Source organism: Nesoenas mayeri (genome assembly GCF_963082525.1).
Source record: "Nesoenas mayeri genome assembly, chromosome: 2".
NCBI classification, from domain to species: domain Eukaryota; kingdom Metazoa; phylum Chordata; class Aves; order Columbiformes; family Columbidae; genus Nesoenas; species Nesoenas mayeri.
Genome location: NC_137543.1, coordinates 142,809,816 through 142,834,932, shown reverse-complemented (window position 1 = coordinate 142,834,932; position 25,117 = coordinate 142,809,816). Strand labels below are relative to the sequence as shown.

The 25,117-nt window shown below is 35.8% G+C and overlaps 1 protein-coding gene across 1 annotated transcript in view; it reads right to left on the bottom strand.

The window, feature by feature from the left end:
• Window positions 1-23,693, bottom strand: part of SLC39A12 (solute carrier family 39 member 12) — a gene marked incomplete at both ends in the record, with an annotated part of 31,391 nt that extends 7,698 nt beyond the window's left edge. The window contains 9 exons of the mRNA XM_080340505.1: window positions 1,808-1,871; window positions 4,187-4,294; window positions 5,536-5,688; window positions 6,890-7,062; window positions 9,194-9,365; window positions 13,689-13,891; window positions 16,359-16,566; window positions 19,069-19,350; window positions 23,424-23,693. Coding sequence (XP_080196631.1) covers window positions 1,808-1,871; window positions 4,187-4,294; window positions 5,536-5,688; window positions 6,890-7,062; window positions 9,194-9,365; window positions 13,689-13,891; window positions 16,359-16,566; window positions 19,069-19,350; window positions 23,424-23,693 — 1,633 coding nt within the window. The remainder of the gene's footprint in view (window positions 1-1,807; window positions 1,872-4,186; window positions 4,295-5,535; window positions 5,689-6,889; window positions 7,063-9,193; window positions 9,366-13,688; window positions 13,892-16,358; window positions 16,567-19,068; window positions 19,351-23,423) is intronic.
• Window positions 23,694-25,117: the final 1,424 nt, after the last annotated feature.

Here is a 25,117-nt window from a genome sequence, read left to right as displayed (position 1 = left end):
TATTAACTTATTACCTTGTTTCCACAAAGCCTCTTCTTCTTAAACAATCCTACATTTATTTTTCATAATTTTCCATGCTTAAATAGGGGATCGGAACTCATAGCAAATTCTCTTCTCTAATTTTCATGAAGCTATTGGGTGCAGGAGTTCCACCATAGATTATGCTTTTTAAGCTTTGAATAAGAGTTTAAAGCAAGCATTTATCCATAAATAGATATTTTTTCCAATGTTTCCATTACTCATACAGCAAAAATATTTCTAGTTAATGAAAAGTCTCACTGAGTATACCAAATATAAAATGCTACTGTTTGATCTTTTCAGATATTGATAGAACAACTGTGGACAAATGAGGAGAGGGCCAGTGAGACATATTTTTCTTCCCTCAGCTTCTTGCTTTCTGAGTTATTCACTGGCTATGTGAGGTGGCTGACTCCTCTCGCTGTCCTTGACATGCATTTACAGTGAAGTTTGGCATTTCTGGAAATGTCAGGCTTCAGTCTTAGAGAGGCAGATTCCATTTCGTTTGGGGAAAAAAAAAGCAACAAACAAAAAATAACACCTTAAAGTTTAGCTCAGTACTAAGGTACCCAGGTATGTTTATGCATTTAGCTATTCATATGAACTGTAACAATACAAGCTTTAAAAAGTATGCATTCTCAAAAAAACCCAAACAAAAAGCTCTGAAACAAAACATTTCACTACTATGGTTTCACTTACTGATTTCTAATATAAAGGTAAAACTGATCTATGAGGAAAAAATTTAACCAAAAAAGGAATGTTACTGAGAAACTATCCGAAATTTAGTTATACACTCAACTTAGTTATTTGGAACAAATAACATTGAGATCCCTAGAACTTCGTTTGTTTGTGGGTAGTGATGATTGAACAGAATGGAAACATCTAGAAATGGACTAGATAGTCACACTGAAACTGGCAGCAGATGGTGTACTGCTGGATAGGTGAAACTGAAGACATGGATATCCAGATTTCGAATGCCTCAGAAATGAAGTCCACAACAACAAAGAACAATATTTAAGAAAACAAAAGAAGATAATGACATTGTTAAATAAAACAAACTGATGACCTGAGATCTGAGATCACAAAACTAAGGGGAGTCAATTATAGTAAATAAACTGATTTCAATTAAAATGTTATTCCCTTAATTGAATGATTGCAACTCTACTAAATTCACTGAGGTCACACAAGTACAATCAAAGGCAGAGCTTGGTTTGTGCTCTATTTTCCCATTTTTTGGACTAAGCAGCAACAAAACAGAGAAGATAAGATAACTTTGAAGCACTCTGGAGAAAAGAGATTATCATAAAACTGAAAGCCATCATGAGCCCATAATTCCATACATGTAATAAATTATTACTGATTTAAAGAGGCTATTGCTTTACCATATAAGAGAAGAAGGAAGCAGAATTATACCAGTGTAGTAAGCCAACAAAACAATTGTTTCACTATCTTCAGAAATAAAAGCTGAAGCAATGTTTACAATTATAAAAATCTAGTTTGTATGAAATTTTGAGTATTTCCCTTTAAGCAAAGGTTTTAAAATATGGTTTGCAATAGTGAGTAAACAAACAGTAAAGCATGGACAGTTTAAGATTAATGAACTTCACAATTACTGGGTTGGCAGCTGAAAAGGTCTTCAAGCAGTGACTACATTATGTAGCCAAGCACCATCAGATGTGGTGATGTAGCACACAACAAACACAGTGCTAAACCAGCTTCACACTTTCAATTCCATCTTAGATTTGAAGGCTTTTACTGTTGCTTGTCTAGTCTTTTTATTGATACTAACTTTTTTTGCTGATCGCCTTACTCTCTGGAGGAACTTCAGCAGACTCACAATCTTCTGGGCTTCTCTAGTTAAAAGCAAAGATAATGGATCAGTGTTAAGGGGCTCTTCCAACTACTGCTATAAATACAGGAAAATTTCAAATAAGTTCAAGGTTTTTGTATTAAAAATAGATGCTGTTATTTGCACAGATATCATTCGAATAGTTTATTAAACACTGGCAGTGTGATTGGTACTGCAGAAACACGTAAAAAAGAAATCTTCCTTGCCCAGAAAAGCTTACAGTCTAATTCAGGTAGGACGAAAGACGTTCAAACCACTGTTCTAACCCAACAAAATCATATTTCTGCTTGAATACACAAAAATCTGAGCCAAATGCAGGACTAAAAAGGTAATTATAATTCAAATTCTATCTTTTGATCTTGTAATGACCAGATGATTGTGGCTTTCTGCTGGATTGGGTACCTATAGAATTTCCAAGAAAAAATATGTAGGCACCAGCGTCTCTTTGGAGTTCATATTCTTCACAGTTACTCTGTGAAAGCACAAGACTAAAAAGGATGATCATAGGTAGGTTTCACACCTTTTCTTTCTTCAGGGCCTTGCCTCTTGGCCTTTAGTTAGGGCTTTATCCTGACATCAGGAAGCACTGACTGGCCACAGCAGCACCTGAGTACATTCCACTATGATGAGTGAAATTTACCCTTATTTCAAGTGAAGAAAGGAAGAGTATCTTTGTCCTTATCCTAGAGAGTTAATTTGATGCATCAGTCCTAATGTTTAATTAACAGAAACTGCAACTGTGGGAGGAGAATGGAGAACATGAGGCATCTCTCCCTCCTCCTACTCCCCTGGGGCTTTGTTTTCTGAATAGAGAAATTACTAGGAATTTGTGCGAGGGTGAGATAAGCCAAAAAACTTGTCTGTTTGAAACTAGAAAAACTGAATTTATAATAATTATATTTTCTTTTCTTTTCTTTTCTTTTCTTTTCTTTTTTTTTCCAAAAAATCATATTAAAGCTATTATGGCAGCCAGTGAAGAGTCAACAGCAGCACGAAAGAGTTCTTTGTCAGGGATTGCAGCCATCACTCCAAAAATTATAGCAGAGATATCTTCTGGCTGCAAAACAGGATATGTTCCTTGGCTGGTATTACCTTGGTTGTGATGTGGGATATGTTGCTGTAGAGACATGAGGAAGAAAGGGAGAGGATTTGTTTTTTAAATTCTACATTTTAAACGGAAAATAAAAGTCCTTAATTTCCACGATTACAGCCAGTCATATGAATTCCAGTAATTGTTCCACTTCTGTTATGTATTTATTCACATGCCACTTCTTTGAACTCTGAGTCAAAACTGCAAGACTAATCACTGACCTGAAGGATTTATAAGCTTTTCTTAGTCGACCAGTGTTTGTCTTACTATTACTCACATGATTCTGAAAAATTGGCTGCTCTTGTACAAACTAGCTAAGCCAGGCTAGTTCATGTGAACTATACATAACTTCAGGGGGATCTTGCATCTGAGAGGAATGACGAGGTCGTTCATTATCATGAACAGGAAGCTATGACGTGCTTCATAAATTAGTAAACATTCTTCACTCATCTGTTTGCTCTGCCTTCACTTGAGAGTTGCCCAACTGTGTTTGAGAGATTAACAACGGCTCATGAGGCTCTTACCCATCACAACTGCTTTAGCAAAATGGAGTTCACATTATAGAAGACCTCTGGAGATCCTGATGTAAATAACCAGGAACCTACATATCTAGGTACTACATACAAGCTAAAGAGATTCATTGGAAAAAGAAAAAAAAGGTTAAAAGGTATGAGAGAATTTAGTTTGCAAAGATATATCTGACTGGATACTCTCCACAGACCAACAGAAATTTATGTAACTTCTTATAGGTAAAAGTACTATTTCCAGATATCCAGCTTGTTTATGTTACTGTTCAAATCTGTGGAAGATGCCCAAGAACAGTCCAGGATTTCATCTGTTCACTAATTATGCACTTAACTCTCACTGTAGAAAATCCTGAAGTTTTTCCCATGGGAGAGTCTGCTCTTACACATGATATGTTTTTAAAAAGAAGGGAGGAGGAAAATCTTCAAGAATTTTGTCAACAAGAAGTAGTACAGGAAGTGTATTGTTATCTCAATCTGATATAAACAGAAAAGTTATTGCAAAAATCTGTGTCCAAAATCTCTGTAAAAGCTCATTATAAACTTCTAAATCTAGAGATTCCTGATAATCATATCATGTAATAAAGGATGAATCAATGAAGGCTGAAAAATAATACTGATTTATTACATTAATTTGGTTCATTTTTTGTGGTACAGAGGAAGAGGAATATAAAATTAGGGAAGTATGTTATACTGATAACCTACCAACTGTATGGTTGAAGTAGACTTGCCTCTGCCTGAATGTTCATTTAATTCAGATTCCACTGAAAGATCATGGGAAGGTCCCCAGTGCCCATTAACTAAAGAAAGGCCCTGCTGAATGAAGATGCTTTGCAATTAGTTCTGAAACCAAATGAACACAGGTGCAGTCTTTCTCATCCTTTTGTGAAAATGTAGCATTTATAAGAATTACTTTTTCCAAAACAAAACCTATTGAAAAAGATTTTTAATTGGTACAAACATTTCCCAATGCTTATTTCATTAAAAAAACAAAAAAACAAACAAACAAAAGCCAAAAAAACAAACCACCAAAAAACACACACACGTGAAAAGTGAATCAGATAAATCAGTGACAAAACTTCTTCTGTTTTAACACGGAAGATTAAAATTGAAGCTGAGATGGATGTAAATCCTAAATTTTAGAATTCATCTAGCTCTCAGTAGAACAAGTTTAAAAATTTATGGGATCATCATAAAGCCCTTCTCTCCAAATAAGTAACAAAAAGGAATGCTTTTTACTGAACAATGAAGAATCACTATAATTAAAATATTCTCTTTCTACTAATCTCACATAATATTCTTACAACTGACACAAAGATAGTGGGAATAGGGACTCGTTGCTACATATCTAAATCGGGCCAGTCATTAAACAGTCTATGAAACAGAAAAAGCAAAGGCTCAGCCTTCTGAAGTGACTTTAAGATAGCCTTCCAAGCTGAGAAGCTTAATGAACCATCACACTTTGTGTTACATTATCTCCTTGTGCATAATCATATTTTCAGGTGCCAGCCACACAGAAATAGAGTGATAGAAATACTGTAACCATGGCCGTGAACAAGCAGATATTAATATAAGATGGGGTTCTACTGACCACAACATACGTATTCGATTTTCAGATCCATAAGAAAGGGGTAAAAAACAATTTGGAAATTTCAAGATAGAATTCTGGAAAATATTGTGTGCTTACATCTGTGTCTTCCTCCTCCTCAAACAGAGCCTAGAGTAAACAACTGTCATTGCTAATCCTTATGGATACATACTCTTCACCTGTGCCAGTGCTAGTCAAAGTATCCTTATAGAACACATTTAATTAACTGTTTCGTTTCTGAGTTATAAATATACGGGACATGTTCATAAAGCATGCAACATCCAAAGAGCAAAGCAAATCAGAAGATGAAGGTCAATCTTGTAGGAGCACTTTGGAAAGCAATTTTAATGCTTCATTTAGCTCATATAAATTGTAATTATTTTCCACAATCACTTTAACATTTTATGCACTGTAAAATCTCAAAATAAATGAGATTTTTTAAAGGATAAATTATACAAAGCTTTACCTGTTCACGTGGTGTTACCAAAAGAAAGAAGCACTTTTCTATCAGAAAAAACCCATGAATTCCTCCAATTATTCCCAGAAGTTTCCAGATATATTCTTTCCCTTCATAGAAATGTTCTACCTCTTGTGCTTCATGTTTATGTAAACCAAGAGTCTAAAAAAGAAAATTTAAAAAAAAGAAAAATGTTTTTAAAAATGGCAAAGTTTTAATTTTTGCCGCAATAATCCATAATATGTGCATTCAATTTAGTCTGAAAATTTTCTTTTGCTATCTCTTTTACATGTAAATTTAGTTTCAAGCTAATCAGCTGAATAGTATGTGGATGAAATTAATTGTTAGGAGTCTCTGCTACACTTGATCTCTCAATGTTGAAAGTAATATTATATTTAGAGACAGTTTTATGAAATTGCCCTTTATTTATCTGTACATTTAGTATATTTTGGCTTGAGTATATTGATTTTTAATGTCTAAAAAGTCAATTGCTTCATCTTCAGGTGTAAGCTTCATGTTGAAAATAATCCATAAATCCTTTGCTCTGAAAGTGGGCACTTTAAAGGCTACTGGATATGTCACTTTAAACTGTTGAAGGAGAATACTTGCACATTCAAAAGGTGTTTCTTAAAGAAATGCATTTGACTGATATACAGTGAGAATTGCCTTCCTTAGGCCACTGTCCCCCAGTTCTGCTTCCAGAGATGATGTATTGAGTATGAAGAATATTTTGACCAAAATCTCAAGGGAAGGTGTGAAGCTCTGTTTCAATGACCAGTTGAAGTCTACTCATAACAATTCTGTCATATCAGAGGAGACTCAGTCAAAAATAGATGAATTCACAACAGAAAACTTGGTTCTGCTTTCCACACTATCCTATCCTTAAAATTTATTTAATTATTTAGGTAAAAATAATAGCACCCACTTGCTTACAGTTCTAGGCAGCAGAATTAGGCTGGTAGCCCATGGTTCTCAGGAACAACATGTGGAGGGGACTGTGGATGCCTTGTACAACCTTTGAACAATTTATTCTAAAATGCATTACAGATTCTGCCTCATGAAAGAATTTAAAAGGAACCTGTCTTGCACAGGACTTGTTGGTTTTCTGAAAAGTTTTTTGTGAAAATAGGAACCTTATTTTCCCTGAATTCATAATTCATTGACTTATCTTTCTTACTATTTGGAATCTCTCTCTGAACTACAAATTGGAATGCTGGGTAGTTGATCCACAGATTTCATGGAAAGCCTTATTTTTAAACAGATATACGTAAGCCAGATTTAAATGAAACTTTTCTGTGGGATGTGTGTGCATGTGTGTGTGTATATGTCAACATTGTAAACACACGAAGTGTGTATTACCTACCTGAGGAATAAGGTGTAGCAATGCATCTCCAGAAAGGGTACCAACAGCCAAACCAACAAATAGCTGTAAAATGAGTGTATAGATTTCTTGACAGGAGTTAAATAAAATGAGGGTTGTACCAAACATAGATCCAATAGTAATAAGTAAAACAGCAACAGTGCTGTAACCATATTCTGTAGGGAAAAACAAAGGAAACAAAACAAGGGCACCTTTAAACATTCAGTATTTGTATTTGTGTATTTGTTTTTGTATTTGTATGTGTTTTTGAGGCTATGTTTTGCTACATCTCTGTAGAGGTACACAGAGAAGTGATTCACTGTGCCACATAGATTTTTCTAGTCATTTGTGACATAGATGACAGAATTGGAAGTCTAAAACACATGCATTTTATCAGGCTTTACAAGTAACACAGTCTAGTGCATCTAAATGTCAGACCTTAAAGAGCTAAATAGACTGTGATTGTGCAAATTAGAGGCACTCAGAGCTGTATAGTGAATGCTGGTTGGTATTTGTTTCCCCTCTTAGCAGATTTGTGCTTGCTGTTCTACGTCATCCCATGCCACACCTGTCTGTGTGTCCACACCACGTTATTAATCAAATCATACTCAGTAAACAAACCCAGGCCTAAAACCTCAGATGAATGTAGGCATCTAATTAAGGTTCTAAGCATAAACTGTTTGGTCCAAAGTATGTTTACAAATTTCCTGTGGACATACTCTCCTTTAGTTACTACATCAGGACCACCAACCTATTTTTCCCAAAGGTCCTGGGATTTTTGAAGGTTACTCTTATAATTCTTCAGTTACACGCTACTCACATTTCCAGACATTTGCACAACATGAATCCTGATTAATCTGTATGAAGTCTTACTATGGAGGTAAAACACTGATGAGAAACAGATAAAGGAACTAATACCAAAACATTAAATTTGTCACCTAGAGTTTCACAGTTGAAATAGCACTGCAAGTGCTCAACACATCCAAATACAAGACTGTAGCAGATACTTATGGAAGGTCAGGCCTTGATGATTGGTCAAAACAGCACAGCCTCTCAGTAAATTAGAACTGAAAATAAAACTAGTGACTCTATGCTCACATCACTAGGTCACACATGGGTCACACATGAAGTCATGCAGAAAGGGCTTATTAATTCCATTCCATGTTTGAATAATTCATCTTTTCTCATCTACATAGATCTTTCACCATTATGAAATCACTATAATGTCATTGATTGGGTTGATGGCCTTAGACTTGGGAGAATCTCACTCAACTGTGTCTCACTCAACCTTGTATATTACCTGGGTAAACTGTAGCATAGAAACGATAAAGTAGCCTAAAAGTACTGCTCTAGGTACAGGTGATTATGGTTAGATGCCTATTCATATTCTCATTCCTGGCCCCCTCTATCCCACAGCAGAAATTAATGCCCCCCATAATACACCAGCACAACTACTTTAGTCACAACTTCCCAGATGCTGCAGGTTTAAAGTAAAAACAAAACCAGGAAACACATTAAGCCCTTAGGTCAGATTAGATTCAGACATCTTTTTCTATAGGGTGGACTAGGGATTGGATACAGGAGAAACTGAATCAGCAGAACATATGGGGCAGAAATCCCTAGAAGCTGTGGCATGTGAGGGCTACGACCGCTACTGGAAACAATCTTGTTCCAGTTCTACCATACAAGTCCTGCTGCCTGTATGACTCATGTTCTGGTTGTTTTTCTTCCTGCAGTACTATGCCCAAAGCCTCTCTGCTGTACAATATCACAACATGAAAAACCAGCAACATCCACACAGAACTTATCTATATCAAGCATTTGTCACATCATGGTATAAAATGCCAGCTGATATAATCTTGAGGCTATATGTAAGAGCAATGTAATAATTCCAGTATAAACCTGCTGGAACTTTCCCTAAATTGGCCGTTATTCCCCAGCAACCCACTGATAAGGACCTGTCATGGCTCACCTGTTGCCTGTACCAAGCAACCTCTAAGAAATGAAGAAAATAAAGCTTAAAAACCTACACATTGAAATAAAATTCTGTTTAATATACAATTTACACATTGAAATAGAATTCTGTCCAACATAAAATTGAGAGAGTTGAATCCTCTCACTTCTCAATATAGTACTATTATCTGACATGTATGTTATGAAATTATAGAGTGCATAGATTACAGAGTGCATAAATGTCATCATATTTTGATTGGAGTTCAATAATGAATGAAATATATCCAGAAGCTAAGCCCCTGCACCCCTTTCTCTGAATTTTCACAATCCTTTACTGATAACAGCATAACTTACTTTCCAGAGTTGTTGGTGGCAGCTTAGTCTGCTTGGAGTCAGGAAGGTGACACGAACAACTTAATAGTTGTTGAATGATAGCCGGACTGATTTGCTTGAAGTGGTCCTTCGAAATGGAGGAAGAACTATTTTTTAAAAATATCTTCACAAGTTCATTGGCAGAGAAACAAGCCTAAGTAGAAAAGTAGGTGCAGTTACTGAATATGTTGCATATACCTGCATTTAATGATGAGGTTAACTACGTAATCTTACAATAACACACGGTTATACAACCTAGAAAAAAATGGTTTTCCATACAGCCTTTTCTGGTTACATCACTTTAGTTACTTCAATTACTTCTATTCATTTATTTTTTCCAATTAAAACTTGAAAGTACTATTTATCTCAGAAAGATCAGAACATTTGGGATGAAGTAGCACAATTTTCATCAAAGCCTATTACCACTATGAGGATCTGACATAATAATACCTATAAATATTTTATTATATGTGCTAACAAACATATTTTAATGCTAACACAAATAATATTCTTAGCTATTCATGTAAGATTGCATTAATGGCAACAATATTGGTATTAATGTAAGATACCGCCTGTATCAAGGCAGTACTGAAATTTGTCCTTGTGCTGCATCTTTAGCGAGATACAGAACTAAGTTGGTCAGTTTTTTTGATTCTTTTAACAACGGCATGTCACTTTAAGGTCAGCAAACTAGATGTTACATAGACTAAACTGAGTTTAAATATTACTTCATAATTGTATTATTTTTGTTCTTGTTAGAAATGTCTTGTTAAAATAATGAACATTGGGAACATTTTTGTTTTGAAAAATTTTCATGAAGAATTTATTTTTTCATCTCCAGAATGAAACTTCTATTAAAAACATAGGCAGTTAACATTAAAACAGTTTTATTTGCAATTTCTGGAAGAACTTTTAAAAATAAGTCCAGATCAAATATGCTATCTTAAAAATTTCTTAATCTCATCAGTTTAGTTGTGATTCAATTAAAAAAAAAATATATTTATTTTATTGAAATTAGTCTGCACCTGAGAATCAAGGAATTCATAAATATTCTTTTTCTAATGACTAAAGCTTATGTTTCTTTTGAAATAAAATTACTATTTAAAAGAAAATATTTGTAATTATAACTACTTTTTTATAACCCAGTTAAAACCTAGCACCTTCACTTTGTTCATCCGTTAGTAAAATAAAATAAGCCTTGTAGCTCACTAAGAAACAGAATGAATTGAGCACTGATATATTTGTTCTGAATACTACATTCTAGTCATCAGAATAACAGGTGTTCCTGCCACCTGTCTGTTCTGCTTCCAAGCAGAAGGAGAGCATGAAGACAATTCAGGAGCTACCATATTAGAAAAGACCTTCAGTTTGCCTGTTCTAGACAGTGGTTTTGACTCTAGAAGTAGGGAACACCAAAAAGAGCTATCAAGTTGGAAGTCTAGCTCAAGGCTGGTTATGTGCAGTATTCCTCACTGATCAGTGTGGAGGCTGGTTTATTTAATGCCTTCACCAATGACCAGAGTGATGGAACAGCATCCATCATATAACATTCACAGGTGAAATTCAACTGGAACAACTGGTCAGCATGCTGATGGGCATGGCTGCTCTTTAGATCGATATTGACAAGCCAAAGAAATAGGCTAACAGGACCTTTATGAAGATCAGCAGAGACAAATTTATTGTGCTTCAAACAGAATAACCCCGTGCATCAATAAAGGCTGGGAAAAACTGACTGGAAGGTAACTTTACAGAAAAAGCCCTCGGGATCCTGGCAGACAACTTGAACATAAGTCACCAGTGGGCTCTTGTGGAGATGAAGGCTAATTGCATACCGGGCTGCACGAGCAAGAGTGTAGCCAACGGGTAACGGGAAAAGATTACTGCCCTCCACTCGGGACATATGACTACGTCCAGTTTAATAACCAGCAGTACAAGAAAGATATTGGCAACTTAGGTGAAGTCCAGTGGAGGGCCACCAAGATGGCCAGGGAGCTGCAGCACATGATATGCAGGGAGAGGCTGAGGAATCTGGGTTTGTTCAGTTTGGAGAAGGCTTGGGAGCAGATAGCCTTCAACTACCGAATGGGGATTATAGGGAAAACAGAGCCACAGTCTTCTCAGCAGAAGAATAAGAGACAATAAGTATTAGTTGCAGCAGGCAAAAATTCCTATTTGCTGTAATAATAATAATAAACAAATAATCCAGCCAACACACAAAACTCACAAAAATGATGGCGATAAAGCACTAGTACAGGTTTCCCAGAAAGACTGTGGAATCTCTGTCTTAGAAGACATTCAGAATTCAGCTGGACACAGGCCTGTGACACTTGATCTGACTTTGATGTTGGCCCCGTTTTGAGAAGTAGGATAGAGAAGACAAGATCCAGGATTACTATAAACCAAAATTTTAATGTTATTTTATTATCAGGAATTTTAAACAAAAAAAACCCAAGATTTCATCTGGAAAATGAACTGTTCACACATATATAAAAAAAAGTCTTAATGTTTATTTAGTAAAATGTTGTTCTAAGTGTTGAGGCACGAAGGCCTGCATATGTTCCAGCTGCAGGCCTCAGCCTTTGAAACTTTTTAACATAAGGAGGCAGAGTACTAAGTCTCCATTAGTAAAGCAGGTATGTGTTTACTCCTGCAGGATGATACTGTAGAAAACTAATAAATCAAATTTGCATATTCTTATATGGAAAACTGGATGGATGGATGATTTTGGTTTCCAAAATCCATGTTTCTTTAATGAGGAATAATAAATGAACACAGATATTGTGAAGTAGTTTAATGGAACTTAATATTATTGCTCTTATTAGATCATCTACTACTTAGTTCATTTATATGCATTTTTAAAATCAATAGAGACAATGATGACTTAAAAAGAAAGCAGTGACCTTTTTCTGTGGTAATGTTTCAAAATATAATTCCTATCATTAAATCAAATTACAGATCTTAATGTAGTTAGCAAACATAGGCCATAGATGAGTCGATGCCTCATATGTAGCAGCATCTGTTACTAATGGAGCACAATGGCTATCATAGATCTGTGCAGAAAGCAGGAGACAAAATTAGCAACACAACACTGAAACACAAAGCTTTCTAATGCAATGATATGTCAAAGAAAAAAGACACAACTAGAAAGAAAGAGGAATGGAATAAAACTGAGAAACTAGGAATTAATAGAGATGATAAATTATCTTCTCTCCAGATGTTTCTTTGTGATTTTTTTTTCATTTATACAGAATATTTGGCTCTCAATTTGACTCCCAGGCCTCAGATAGCTCCCCTGCACACTTATCTTTTGAGTTACAGCTAGTCTCAGAGGTTAAAGAAATCAAAAACTGTGATTTATAAATTCTTCTATTGCTGGAGAACAGTTTTACTTCTTGTACAGATAATATCACTACTGATTTCTGTCCTTCATAAATTTTAAATTAATTTGAAACACATTTAAAATGACCTTCATTTAAAATTATTTTGAGACCTCACTAAATGCCTCACAATGCTCATCAGCATGATTCTTTTGTGGCCAGCTGGAAAGAAATAAATGTATTGATAAAGTATGTATTCCAAATGCAGTAAAATTACATAGATTAATGTATATCAGAATGGTATTTAACAAGATTCCATTTTTCTCCGTTCCACATCATAAAATGACCACACAGAAAAAGCCAATTGCCATCCCTTATTCTCCTAAATGGAGAAGAAAAATTGTCTGTGAGTTAAATTAAATTGTAAAGAACTGAGAACAATAGAAACATGTTATTTGAAGTATATATTTCAAATGTACACATCAAAATACATACAAAGTATATACTTCAAAGTCTTCTTTTTTATCTAAGCAATATCTTCCAGTCTAAAGGATGGAAGTCAGTTACCATCTTCATCATTGATACAACCAAAAATTATTTATTTTCAAATAGTTAGGAATAAGGATAAAATCACCTGCAGTGAGTCACTGTCCTTCAAAGCCCTCAAAGAGGATACTGGGTAGTAGCTGAAGTTCTGTCTTACAGACTCAATACTTTCTAAAAGAGGCTCCTGGACTCCATAGATGGCTATGAAAACTCTTAGGAAGTGCCTACCCTTCAGTTTACAGAAGCCTTTTAAAAACAACTTATGTAGAAACCTTCATTTACACTTTTCCTTGGTACAGAACAACAATGAAAACATTGAAGCCATGGTACTACAGTCCTCCGTGTCGTGAAGAAACACCTGATTCCATGTAACACTAACCAGTCTGTTAGCTCTTCCCTGCTACGTAAATCACATGTTCAACATCCATAAAGTTCTTCACCCAATTAATACTTAAACAAAGATAAACACATAAAAATCTATTCTTATCAGTATCTACATGACTTTTTGAAATTAATAAACTTTACCTCAAATAACGCAGTGTTTGCAAAACAATTCGTACTTTCATCACTGAAAATCTGTGACTAATATTATAATAACATGAAAATAAATTAACCTGGTCCCAATCTGTGTTCTTTTCACCATCTTCAAAATAACCTTTCAGATAGTCTCCTTTTGGATGGTTTTTCTTGACTGTAATATTTCTGTTTCCAGTATCTCTGATTGCCATACCATAACGTCGTCTTTTGTGACTGTGGAACTGACCGTTTACAGTGCAGGTCTTTTTGACTGTAAGCACATTTAGTAGTTGTTCTAGTTCTAGTAATTCATTAGAAAAAAAAGAAAAAAGAAAAAAAAAAAGATATGTTATTATGGGAAAGCACACATTTAAAAAGATAAACCCAAAAGTAATTGCTCAAGTTTTGTTATTTTTAGCATTAATTCAACTCCTCATTTTTATACTTCTTTCTCTCATCAGTTTGGTACTGTAGGCAATTTCTGCTTAACAGCTCTAGAAGTTCAAGACACCAACATACTCAGCCTTTACAGTACCACACTCAGATGTTTTCCCTATGACTAACACAGAGGGAAACAGATTTGACTGGAAGGCAATTCATCGTGCATTTAATCGTCGATCGCTGTCCGATTTATCTACAAATTACTGTTGAATAGCTTTATTATTCTTCAAATTTTCCTGTGTAAATGGAACAACATGCCAAGGCACAATGGTATTTGGATAGTGCAGAAAGACCAGGAAGACAGAACCTTTATAGGGTGTCCTGTACACAGTCTTCAGGATGCTGCCCTGCCCTTCGCACTGCAAAAGCAGAACACAGGGCAGCTGATTTTCCCTCTTGGTTGGTTAAATTGCTAATCTGTAAGCATGCTTGTTTACAGAAGTTTCCCTGAAGTGGGAAAGAGGGAGCCAGAATTCCTAATCCAAACCTGAGACACTGCACGGATCTGTCCCACGAGATAACCTAGGTGCAATGGGTGTGCCTGCTGTTGAAATGTTTGGCTATATGAGGGGGCATGTTCTATCCTATCTTATTTATTCTCTTCCTCCACCCCTGCATTTTCAATTCGAAACCATAGTGATCGTTTTGGTAAACCTGAGTTTGTCCATTGGAAACAAAGGCAGTTCACAAATTAATTTTAAAGGAAGTTAGATCAATGATTAAGAACTTTCCCATGTAATAATTCTTTATTTTTTAATATCATATTCAGAAAAAGCAAATGATATATTCCTCATGGCAAGTCTTACAAAAAAGGCTTGTGATAAGATGTTTGTCTGCTTTCTTTCTATTGAGCAAACAGATCTGAACAGAGCTAAAGCTAGATTTGTTTTCTAATGTAGCCAACTCTATTTCCTTTTTTTTTTTTTTATGCTTCCAGTTCTTTGCACTTTCCTCCAGTCACTATTAAGAATTAAAATAAATTTAAAGGGATGATTTAATTAGCTTAGGCTTAAAATACACTCCCTCTGTAATAAACTGTTTATTTTTTTGTTTCTCTGAATGACACCCTAACTCCACTAACCAAAAAGTCTTGCTATTGTCTCTACTGGGCCTGGATTTCACCATTTATAGCTATTTAGTAGCACTGTGCCCAGATGGCTTCATCCATCCTTGTGAGTCAATTACTTCAGAAGATCTGGCTTGGGAATTTTAAAGGAAGGGTTTTGCTGCAAAACCAGTTTATGCAAGTATGATCTAGGAGTCCAAATGTAAGGCTGAGGATTTTGTTTATTATTATTATTATTATTATTGTTGTTGTTGTTGTTGTTGTTGTTGTTATTGTTATTGTTATTATTATTTTGTGTCATTCAGTGCACCTCTCTGTAACCTAAGGGTAGTAAAAATGTTTTTAGCTATGCTTAATTCAACTCTTCAAGTTGCTTTAACCTATACTTAATGTAACTTTTAAAAAAGTGCTTTGGAAAGCTTATAAAGTGTTGCTGTTAGCAGTTACCACAAACAAGGAAATGTCTTACAATAACCTTCTAAATCCACAGTTGGCCCCGATGGTTTTATTTTTTACATTGCTAAGCATGCACAGTCTTTTACAGAACTTAACAGCAGCTGCTGTGAGTTCAACACTTGTGTTTTTCCTTTTCAATTTTTTGACCACTTAGAACTTTCCTATACTTCTAATTATTTCTGGCCAAGTAGCATTTTTGATACATCGAGCAACAGAGCTCCTGAAGGATAAATGAACTTTGCATAGTACCCAGCCTCTGAGTCTAGAATAAGATCAGAAGCTGGGTCGGCAAGCACAAGTTATAAAGATGTTTTTGGGTACATTAGGCAGATATCAGAGCATTTGGTCAAAACAGAGTGGCCTGCCTCTATTTCATCTCTTCTGGAGGTATGTCTGCACTGAGGTGTGAGTGACTAAGGTGTCTGATCTGAATTTCCCATCAACCCCTAAATGAGTCTTGCAATGTGTCTGGATCTGCAAAAAGAGGCAAGATAAACTAGGCCCTTGTGAACTCTGCTCCCACAGCTAGATTGCCACTCTCAGAGCTCTCGTGGGTAGTCCAAACTGTGCTGAGCAATTAGGTCATAAATTAATGTGATGGTACACATTTACTAATCACAATAACAATTTGTTTTATACCTCTCAGAGAATATCAAAATAAGGAGTTTTTTTCAAACTTTGTTTTTAAATTTAGAAGACACTACTTAAATCTAAAATGAAATGCAAAATGTCCTTTAGGCATTTAAAGACAGTTTATATCAAATGTGTGTTGCAAAAGGCAACCAGAGACAAATAAATAGCTTACCGGCCACTTGGAGCTCAGTGGTACTGTTTAGAGAATTGAAAATATATTTTATAAAGAATTCTGGGGAGGGCAAACTTGCTTTCCCCATACAGACTCCTTGGAGAGCCAGAGTAATGATTAAAGCAGCCAGGCGTGGAAGTGTGTTTTCATCAGCACCATCTCTGCCCATTATATCAGCATTTTTCTCCAGAGTACTCACATCAACACACTGAAACATGAGGAGAAAACACCATGAAGACAGCCCTGGTCACCTCCATTTAAATAATCAGAGTGACAGGAGGAGAAACTGGAGAGAACACTTTCAGAGATAGACAGGGTAGAAAAAATATCAAGATTAAAGCTGTAATTGACAGCAGGACAGCAAATGCAAAGCACAGGACATTTTCATGACAACAGACATAGAATAAAAAAGCCTGAAATTTTACTCAGTATCTGACAAGGGAGAAGTACAGTCCTTCATTCAGGTGATTTTTGCTTAGTGTTGTTTTTATGCTGTTTCTACCATTCCTGCATCCTCCTCAATTGCATCTACATCTACTTCTAGAAAGTGGCAGAAAAGGGAGGAAGTTTTGTTAAAGCACAAGAGAATGACTCAATACAGATTTTAACTCTTCGTCTCAAAATTCAGAAAGAATTCTCTTCATATTTTTAGTTCCCCATCTTTTAAATGGGATGAATAATTTATTATGGGGCAGTTATCTGGGGACAATCTGGACAGACATAATTCTGCAGAGAATGGGTGACTTCCCTGCTGGGTGAGCAAATGGGAGCTGCAGTCAGTCGTGCACAGCCCTGTGTGTGGGTCTGAAGTGAGGGAGCAGGGTACAGCTCCCTCAGTTACCTGGAAACTTATCCCTGTTTTCTTCCATTTCTGCCTTTCATGTTTATTTTCACTGCAAATAGTTGAGATTTGAGAGAAACAAGGAAAATTTGGCAAAAATTATTTAAGTTTGTCTCTCACTCTTGTTAACTAAATTGAAAGGTCAACTAGGTGAGCCAGTACAACAGTTACTTATTTTAGACATACTCATCTCTCCATATATATGCCTTAAACACTACAGAAAGGAGGCTGGCATTTTTTTTCCCATCCATCCTTTACACATTTGCATTTCCACAACCCGAAATTTCACCTCTCATTTAAGGTAATATATTAGCTGCTATGACTGTGAAGAAGTTATTTTCTGTGAAACAAAAAATATAAAGAGCCACTAAAAATTCTTTTCTGATATTACTACCTGCAACATTGGCCCTTTTCCATAACTCAGGTGTTGTGATTCTAAGCATTAGATAGTCCATAATGTTTTGAGTACCTTTCATTACAAAAACTCCTCTTTTCCCTTATGTCAGTGAGTGGTGAAGTCTCAGTTACTGAACAGGCTTAACAACTGATTCTACTGCCAGCATAAACAAACAGACCACACAGTCAAGCACTTTATGCATTGTTATTCTATCTTGACATGCCAAATACCCACCGATGCCTCTTTACAGTTGCCCAGATACCATTGGAGTTCTTGGAAGTCAGAACGTTCACCAGGACTCAGAACCAAAAGTACTGGTCAATGAATAATTTATGACGGGAAATGATAACACAAAACACAGAAAGAGGAACTGGAGGCCCTCAGCATTCTGCTGCACAGACAGGACTCCTGGCTGTCTTCTGTTTGCACAGGAAAACCTACTACAGTATGCTGTAAATTTAAATCTAATGAAATGAAAAAGAACAATGCAAACTTTGCAAGAAACCAGATTTAACTTTATATGATGAACAGATATAAAGGGCTTCTCCCAGTAGGTCAACCTGTACTTTAGGAGTTATCTAATCTGGCAAAACTTATTTTATTGCCCATGGCAAGGAAAACAGTTTTTCTTTAGATTGTGAATTCTAGAATATTATTCTATTATTGTATATATCCTACTTGAAATAAGGAATAATAAACGGTGGTGAAAAAACTCGCTGTGTGTTTCCTGATTTTAAAAGGATGTTTTTAGCTGAGTATACTCAATATTCTTCTTCTTTTTCTTTTCTTTTTTCCCTTTCCTTTCCTTTCCTTTCCTTTCCTTTTCTTTTTTTTTCTTTTTTTTTTTGTATCACTTTTTCTATAAGACATATCCATGCTGGAAGATAATTACTCACAAATGTATGTGAGGAAGCTGTCATATCATTGGACGGACTCCTTATTCCACCCTGCTTTGGATGGACATGGAAGTGCAGGGCCTGGCAAGGATCTCATCACAGCAAAATGATTCATCATTTCTGCTATACAGACAGATCAGTTTTGTAACTATTCTGCTTTCTACCATCTAAATACAGTCACTGCTAGGATATCTATACTAAATGAGAAAGTACATTCTGTCTCTGAAGCCTAGTCCAAGATCTTGTGTCTACACAGCTATACCCTTTTCCATCTGCCCTAAACAGGGGAACTGCATCTGAATTACCTCTTGAGAAAGGTCCCTAATATGTGCTGTCTGCCCAGCCATGTCTCAGTGGACCCTGTGAAAGTGCTAGGGAGCAGATGCTAAAAGCAAGTCAAGGAGAAGGTTGGTATTAAACAGCATGTACAACAAAAGACTGATATTCAGCCTGTGCTCTCGCATTGTTGTTTACCAGTTTTCTGGAGGACCATGATACCGAGACACTGTGTGAACTAGCTTAAAGGCATTCTATCAGTAATAAATATGAAGATATTTTTACTTATGTTTTCTTTACCTGGGTTTCAGAAGTTTTAAAATGTTGCCTTACTGCAGCCAAAATATCTTCAGTTTCATTCCGTGAAAAATAATAACAGTCTTCATCATGTCTTAAACTAAGCATACTCTGTAAGTAAAATTTATAATCCTTATTATTCAAGCTGAGTTCTGAAGAACACACATCTCTATGATGAAGAATGTAGTAGAGAAGAATAAGAGAAATTCTCTCAAATACTTCTTCACTAAGATGGTCTTCTAAATCTCCACCAGCTACTATTAACAAAGCATCTGGTTCAAGGCACTGTGAAAAAATAAGAATAAATGGAAATTCAACATTGCAAGTCATCTGCAAATACAATTAGAGATGAGAACAGGAGAATTCAACTCTGGTATTTAAGGGATAAAACCTATGCCACTACAGATACAGGCTAATGGATCAGCAGGAGGAGGGTGCAGGTAATTCATTGTAGTCATATGGCTGCAAGATTACACTATGGCTTGATTTTTTTCATTGTTGTTTTGTTTGGTTTTGTGTGGTTTTTTTGTTTGATTTTCCAGAGCTCCTTCTGTTTTTAAGAAACGTCAAGTGTCCAAGGGATTTAAGATTTACTACAAAACAGGACTAACTCTGTTCAATAATTGTAGAGAATTGAAAGTCTTCCACTAACTTCAACAGAATCTATTTCAGGTTATAAATATATTAGACAGAGTCGAGGGCTACCCTATTTTCACCTGTGTGTTCTATATGTGTCTGTGTTATTAGACAAAGTCCATATCGGGACCATAGTTAGTTCAGGGTGTGTAAACAGAAGTTATATCATATTCAATGCACTGAGAAGAGACCTAATTTACCCTGCAATCATACAACTATTTTAATTTTTTCTCAATGGATTCTGTTAACTGGAACAATTTGGTTCAGTGTATAGACCCAGCACAAGGTCTCAACACCATTTAGTCCTCCAAATGCATTTCAAGATGGACTGAAATGATATATTCACCCTCTGAGGCTTTATATCTGAGCACAGGGTTTTCTATATATGCATATATATAAAATCTCATTTTTATTGATACAAAGAGCCTTTACAGAAACTTTTGCCAGTGCAAGTAAAAGTTAATCTTTAAAATTAGATCAGAAGATTAATAGAGCTCTATTTCAGGCTATGGAAAAGAAGATACTGAATTCGAGAAAAAAAAATAATGTTTCTTGAAGAGATAGTCTAACTATCGTCATCCATTGTGTAGCTGCGTTTTTGTGTGTGTGTGTGTTTTTTTTTAAACTTTGTTTTGTTTCTTATTATTGTTTTGTTTTGGTTTTGTGGGTTTTTTTGTTTGGTTTTGGTTGTTGGTTTTTTTGTTGTTGTTGTTGTTGTTGTTGGTTGGTCTGGTTTTAGGTTTTGTTTTGTTTTGTTTTGTTTTCCAACTGGCTCTTTTCTAAGCATGTTATAGGAGTGCCAGCTAATCTCAATCATTATGGTAGAGCAGACGGACTATACATTACAGAGAAGAAACTACAGCACATAAAGGTACAAAGGGAGGATCTAAACTACTATCTAATAAGTTAATTAATCCAGACAGAACATAGTTTGTCAGACTAAATTGTTTGTGGCTACAAGCATGATGCATTGGTTGGTATAAGTCAGCTTGTATGTCAGTTTATTTTCCTGCACGGAAGCTGAGTAGAATCAAACACACATTGTCATGTTCAGGAGCCAATATTCCTTGGAGGAATTGAGAGAGCTGCTACTTTTTAATAGAAATAATTCTAACAAAAATTATCCCAAATATTCAATCTAAAAAAAAAAAAAAAAGAAAAAGAGGACTGTGGATGGTAATTTCCCAATGAAATATTTATACTTGTAAATAAAGTAGGTTACAGCATGACCCACTGTGCCCTGCCTACATTGTCTAACAAGATCTACAATTCTTTTTTGAGTGCATGTCTCTGAGTATTAGTACTTGTGCTAGGAGGAATATAGCTATTCTGGTTTCTGTCCCAAAAGACCAAAAGTTAGTCAATCAGCCTTTTCAAACACTCAGTAGTAGTACAATAAACATACTGCATGTAGTGGAACATTTTTAGAGACTTCTATAAGAGTTCAAAACCCAGTGAGGATAAATTACAACCAGCGAGGCAGCTGTTTGCTCTTGTAAGAAAGCTGACTGAAAAGGAGATTGCTGATGGGAAGGAAGCAGGTGCATTGTAAAAGATGCAGCTACTTCGTAATATGTCGGTAGCCCATACAGAGTGACCCTTGGGGAGATATCAAGAGGACATAAATTTGTTCATCACTGGTTATTTGGCTGTTATTAATATTTTAGAGGCACAATTGACTGCATCACCTTGGTTTAGAAATGTTTAGTTGCTATAAAAAAGAGGCCAACTTTGAATCTGGACACTGAACCCTGAGTGTCTTTTGTTTAAAAGGCCAAAGGTTAGAAAAAATTATCTTACCATTGCAAGAAATATATTAATTTTGTGTGCTTAGGAGATAAGGAACTGTCAAATGTCATTCAATAGCTGCTAGCCTCCACTGAAGGAGTCTCGGGGCCAATATGTAACAACAAACCAAAAAAGAGTCTAAAATGATGTTAAACTTCACTGCTTTTAGATACCCCCTGGAGATATCATTAAAAAATGGAAAAAAAAATCTGAAAACAAATTCATGTGGTATGACTGGATTTAGAAAGGAATGTTGAGTCTGAAATCAATTAGTTATTCCCAACAAGTATGGGAAAGAAAATGCCAAGCTAAGGTGGGGCATTCTGTTTCACATTTTGATGAACTTGAAGGTACTGTTTCTTGCACAGCTTTGCTGTTTTGATATCTTATTAAATAATCTTGCAAGATTTCAGCACAGTGCTGAATGGGACTGAAGATGCCGCCTCTCTCTTACTGATTTTGTGCAGAAAACAGTGTTCATGTGGCACCAGTAGTGCAGGATGTGTGCAGTGTTACTGACTCAGCCAACGCTGAGAACTACTGCAAATGGTGAATTCAAATTCTTCCCACAGGAAAAATTCCAAGATGAAGTCTAAACAGAGTAGAAGTCCTGACTAAAGTAAGACCCAGCTAATTTCACTTAGATTACTTCCATCTAAAGACAGGGCATACTCTCCACAAATAAAAAGAAAAAAATATGGCAATCCAGAGAAGCAAAACAAAGAGGGAGAACAAGAATGCCTACGCTCTTGTTTTGTGAAGTTTAGAAGGACTCTCTACATATTACTGATGAATACATTCTCAGCTTTTGATCTGGTTTTATATCTGGTACATATGCATTACACAGATGTGCGAAGACAAAAACTGCACAATCTCCTTCATAAAAATTACCTATTTGATGAATAACAGGAACCTACATAATTTATGTATGAAATTTCATTTTGAGGCTAGTATGAAAAATGGGAACCTGTGCAGAAAGGGCCAATTAAGTGAGTAGTTGTCTGCTGCACAGGAGAAAAAGATCTTGATTCATTGGCTTAGCAAAGTGCCAAGAAGAGTATGTTGTGAAAGCATTCACCTTTATGACTATCCTCATAATTCTGATATAAAGTGACACTCTGGTGTATGTAGGTCACTGAACAATGCCAGAGCTAGAGTAACGTTAACCAAAGACTCACCCAGCCCTTCGTAATCCCTTTCAGCTAAGTTGCTCACTTAACATTTTCTGTCCTGCTATAGTCTATGATGTTCTTATACTTGTTCCTTTCTTTGTCAAATCGGGAATCAGTTTTGAAAATACTCTCAACTCATCTAGACAATGAAAACTTCTGTGAAGTTGTACCCTGGACTGCTTCCAGTTTCAGTTTGGATTTGTAGATTCATCGTTCTGCCTTTGATTTTCCTTTAATTGAACTTCTTACCAAAAGCCTTCTCCAAATCTTGAATATTTCACTAAACTGGTACATAAATCTTAGACAAATCTTTCTGGATTTTATTTTTATGAACTAAAATCCAGAACAAAACTGAAGTTCCAGAACTGGTCCCCAACTTTTACCTATGCATTTCCGCAGTGGAAATCCTCCGTGTCCCAAATTCAAGCTCATGCTTTTATAGTTACATCAGGGTAAGCACAAAAATCTTTGTTGCAAAAGAAACAGTTGATATCTTTTAAAGGAAAATTATTAGTGTCATGTGACTGAAGCATGGAGCTTCTAGAGGAATGCCTGTCATGTTTGGAATATCTCTTCATGAGCTCAAACAATAGATATTAATAGTTAAGAATGAAATTATTAAATCAGGGACAATTTCTTTTCTGCAATAACAAGCTTTTTACATGCTTAGGTTTTGTATTCAGAAGAGTATCACTCTAATAAATAATTTTAGAATGAACCGATGATCCTGTAAAGACATCCCTCATTAATTGAAGCACTAACCAGGTTACAATCCTCTTGCATGCCATAAAGCCGCTGTGGACACTCAGCTCTCTCCAGTAACATTTTGACCAGTTCTCGTGAGTGGTTCATGTGGAGCTCATTGTTGTCAGCTGAAAGAACGCGTAAAACTTCCATCAGATAGCCTCGGCCGGGAGCATAACTGCCATCCTGCCCTTGCTCTTCCCTGGGCTGTCCTTCAGCAGTGAGCACGCTGAATATGAAAGCAGAACATACCACCCCAAGAGCTGGACGCTTGGTCAGAAAACACATCTCCTTTTCCTGCAGCGCGTGATCTGCACTGAATGTTGGGTTGTTGTTTGCACTTCACAGCTTAAACTTCAAACCTGAGGAATCTGAATAGTAAAGGGGAAAAAAACCCCAACCCTTTAATTAGTGTGAACGCAATATGTTTGAAAGGATTTATTAATTGGTCGGCTAAGCTGATTTGCAGTGACAAGCTGTTTTTGAACAACAGGGAGCCTGTAAGGGCTTTACAGCCCAGAACAGCAGGAAACTAAGACAACCATGGCCTTAAAACTTCTGTAGAATTACCAACAAGAGGTTGCTCAAAGTGCCCTTCCCTCCTCATAAAAGTTAAGTGTATGGTTTTCATTTCAGTATTATGTTATTGCATTCACTAATAATTCTCTTCAGTAAGAACAGGAAAATACCATAGCTTTCACTTTCATTCCATTATGAGACAGGTTTTTAGTAGCAAAAATAGATGTAAATAAATATTACTAGTCTGATTCTGCTAGAAATGTGTAGTAATTATGTTACACAGCAATGATACAGAGCAGGTTTTATTTTCAAAACACTTTATTAACAAACATTACCAAACTCCAACTACACAACACAAAAAAAGAATGAACATGACATACTTAAAAATCAGTGATATGTTATGACCAGATGAAAGAGTTACAAAACTGACACCATAATTTCATTCACAGAACTCAGTGAATAAACAAGACAAACATCCCAGAAGCAACAAGCTTAACTTGCTTACTCTAGATGCAAAAGACATTTTGTACTGTAAATCTGTCTTGTCACTATACTTCACAATATAACATCAGCTCTGCTTTAACAATAATCTATCTCAATATCAAAGTGTAAGAAACATAAAAGAGTTTCACTTCTGTTTTCCACAAAAAGGTTTTCATTTTATTGACAAGCAGATGCTGGCAGTGACATGCATTTTTCAGCTAATAATGCACATATGTTAAACAACCACACATAAGTTCAGCTTCTTTTAACTGCCATATGATACTTGTGTGTCTTACTTTAAACGAAACTCTGTTAACAGAGTGTTTAAAATGAAAAAATAACTGCTGAATTCAAATTGGCATTTACACAGATAAAGATTAGTATGTTTTTAGATGTTAGAAAACCTTTTGGTGTTTAGATATATTTTACCATTAGCAGTTAGGAATGTGTTACGAGGATGCATTTATTTCTAAACATTATTTTCTTACCTTCTGTAGGGAAAAAGAATGCTTGTGTATCTAGCTTTGTGGCCTTCTGAATCCTCAGAAGTATTTAGCTGCTGGAAGTCCAAGGTTTTTAAAATTCCTTGATGGTGCTCTGGAAGCTGGAGAGGATTAGTTTATTGCTGCCTTGAAAAGTTTTCAGTTGCTATGGAGAGAGCTGCTCTTAAGGTAACAATGGAGGTGGATAGGAATTAGTACATGTTCTTC